General features: G+C 32.7%; 1 protein-coding gene across 1 annotated transcript in view; it reads right to left on the reverse strand.

The window, feature by feature from the left end:
- The window catches only part of LOC116849467 (protein BCCIP homolog), a 2,263-nt gene extending 1,082 nt beyond the window's left edge, over positions 1 to 1,181 (reverse strand). Inside the window, exons 1-2 of the mRNA XM_032826633.1 lie at positions 1,021 to 1,181; positions 1 to 40 (exon numbers count right to left, since the gene is read on the reverse strand). The exon at positions 1 to 40 is cut by the window's left edge and continues 221 nt beyond it. Coding sequence (XP_032682524.1) covers positions 1 to 40; positions 1,021 to 1,128 — 148 coding nt within the window. The 5' untranslated portion in view covers positions 1,129 to 1,181. The remainder of the gene's footprint in view (positions 41 to 1,020) is intronic.
- Between the last annotated feature and the right edge of the window lie 1,802 nt (positions 1,182 to 2,983).

Genomic DNA, 2,983 nt, shown 5'->3' on the forward strand with positions numbered 1-2,983 from the left:
GTGGATTACGGCCCTCAAAATCTACCTGAATCTCCATTCCCTGAAATTATCATTGATCATACTAGATTTCATTATTTATCGATATTCAGATAGATTCTTTTAATTATCATAGGATGAGACAATCAATAATGAAAACTACAATTTTTCTAAATTTATGTAAAGTAAGAATATACTATATTGAATTAATTATTAATTTTATATAATAACAAAAATGTTTTATTGTTGATGCAGCTTAATGAATTTACTAAAAGTTATTTTGATTTTCATATCACATTTTACATAACAAATTGTTCTAAGCAAATTTTGAACATTTTTATATGTACTTTATTCTTTAATAAAATTTTTCGTATTTTTTTCATATTTCTGTTTAATTATTTTATGTGACAAATATAAGTACATGTAAAGTCAAAAGGAATGCAATCTTCACAAATAAATTAGTAAAGCTGCTGTCAAATATATACCTGTTTATCTAGCTATTTGTATTATATCATATTACATCAATAAGGATCTATAAGAAGCTCCAAAAAAAAGAACATATGTACAATCTATAAGGAAAATTATAAAATTAAACATAGTACATACCTGAGTGTTACAACAAATTACGACATTATAATTACTCACATGTGACTCATCGACAGTGAACATATTAAATAGCCAATCGCAAAAAATAAGTAAAAATTTGATAAACAAAACAATTTACACGATTTATACCTACAAATTGGCGATATTATGTCAACTTCTATAAAACGAGGGCCATTCACGCTAGAATAAGAGCTGAGCGTTAGCCTCTTGCACGAGATTGCTGTTTGAATCAGTCATTTTTGTTCTTTTTTTACAAAGCGCTTGGTCGTATCGATGAGACAAACGGTGAGAATAGAATAATAAACTGGACAACAAATAATAAAAGATGAAAAAGTAAATTCAACTGGACATACGGAGGCGACCGCGTGGTCGCCGTGGGGTTAGCTCACCCGGTATCGCGATGCGATATTACATGAAATACAAATAACTGTCTCCCACCTGTCCATCTTCGTCGTCCTCGCACACGGATGAGTCGCGGTCCTCTTCATCATCGCGTTCCTCGTGCAAATTCTGCAAGACATCACGTTTTTTCGCCGGAGCCGCCATTATCACTACCGTCAAGCACGATAGTACACCGACGACTGCTGGAGTTCCACAGAGGGGGCTATCTTTACTCTTGGAAAAAAGGGGAAAGATTTCCAGCGCCTCTACCATAGTTCTCACCAACCGAACTAAAGAAGTCACGTGACGTGGAGTGGGGATATTTGAATTCATTTAGGCGCGTGCGAGAGAATATTTAAATTACATTCCAAAACGTCCTTTTCGAAGCAAATTTTATTAAAAGTCTATAATATATGTAATGTAACGTCAACTATAGACTTTTCAACTATAAATTTTCCTCAAAAAGAATGGTTTATAATACAACCTTGAAGAATAAATCTAATGTAAAGGAAGACGGAACCGTAAGCAAAATTTTTACAACGTGTAAACATTGGAACGTAAAGAAAGCAGCTATTAATCTTTTAACGGAATGAATTTCAATTGAAATCGACTTCTTATTTTACGCGAAATTGAGCTATAAATGTAATGAATTTCTTATGTGGAGTCGCCAATTTGACTGCTGGTCGATATATCGACCACTCCCGCCTATTGCCTGTGCAATTACTTTCGTCGCGGTTTTTAGATTTAACATTCCTACTCCACATCACGCAATCTATTTAGTTCTGATTTAGATAAGACCAAGAATAGTGGCATCATTATTCTTTCGTCCCCCTTTCCAAAATAGGAGTTAAGACTTCCTGTGGATTTCGTTAGGTTGCATGATGATCTATCAGTAAAGCAGTAATCATACTGATCGTTGATGTCAAAATGTTAAAGTAAAAGATTGACAAATATATTGAGGATTTTGACTATTAATTATGGTTTGCTAGTGGCAATTTTAAACGTCTATCAATATCTGTAGCACTGTCAGAACCAAATAACAGCTATTCCAGGTAACAGACTCACATCAAAATAACGTTTAAATCTGGTAAATTCATGACCAAAAATAACCAAGAAATGACCAAAAGTGACGTAAAAATATCGTCAAAATAATGGTTTAATGTCACAAATCGATGACGACATTGTAAGACGACTTAATGACGTCTCTAAACGTTAATAATACGTCATTAAGACGTTATATAGAAATGTCATTAAGACGTCATTATTTAGTCATTTGACGTCAATCGACCAGTTTTTGATGTTATTTTGACGCGAGTCTGCTATTTGGGACGATCTTAACTGTTATCGTATTTTTGTTCCTGTTATTTATTGGTTGTTTTGTTCGCGATTACAAATATGTAATATCATTGTGATATATGAGAGAGAAACGTACTTTTTAACACCATTTATCACTGAAATATTTTTAAATTATGATAAAAATATTCTGTACCTTTCTCATTTATATGAAAATTTTTACAAATATCAGATTATTTCGTGCAATTTAGGGATTTTGAAAATCTATATATAATGATAAAAGAATCAATTATTTAAATTATATATACAGGGTGTCCGGTAACTAATCGAGCAACCGCCGTGTACGAGTAGAACGGGTCCAAATAATCATAAAAGTTATATACCATTTTGAAATTTTCTCAATATTTATTCCGTAATTAATTGAAATGTATAAACGAATGAGCTCATAAGAAGCGGTAGGACAGGCTCTGTGTGTAAAAGAAATGGCTTATCTCTTAGTAACGATGAGTAAACAGCTGATTTCGAGGCGGAGTAACGTATACGTGTCGCTTGTTACTCCGCTTCGAAATCAGCTGTTTACTCATTGTTGCTAAGAGATAAGCCATTTCTTTTACATACAGAGCCTGTCCTACCGCTTCTTGTGAGCTCATTCGTTTATACATTTCAATTAATTATGGAATAAATATTGAGAAAATTTCAAAATGGTATATAACTTTTATGATTATTT

This window comes from Odontomachus brunneus, unplaced genomic scaffold, assembly GCF_010583005.1.
Source record: "Odontomachus brunneus isolate Ranch 3 - 2012 unplaced genomic scaffold, Obru_v1 Obru_scaffold_117, whole genome shotgun sequence".
NCBI lineage: Eukaryota > Metazoa > Arthropoda > Insecta > Hymenoptera > Formicidae > Odontomachus > Odontomachus brunneus.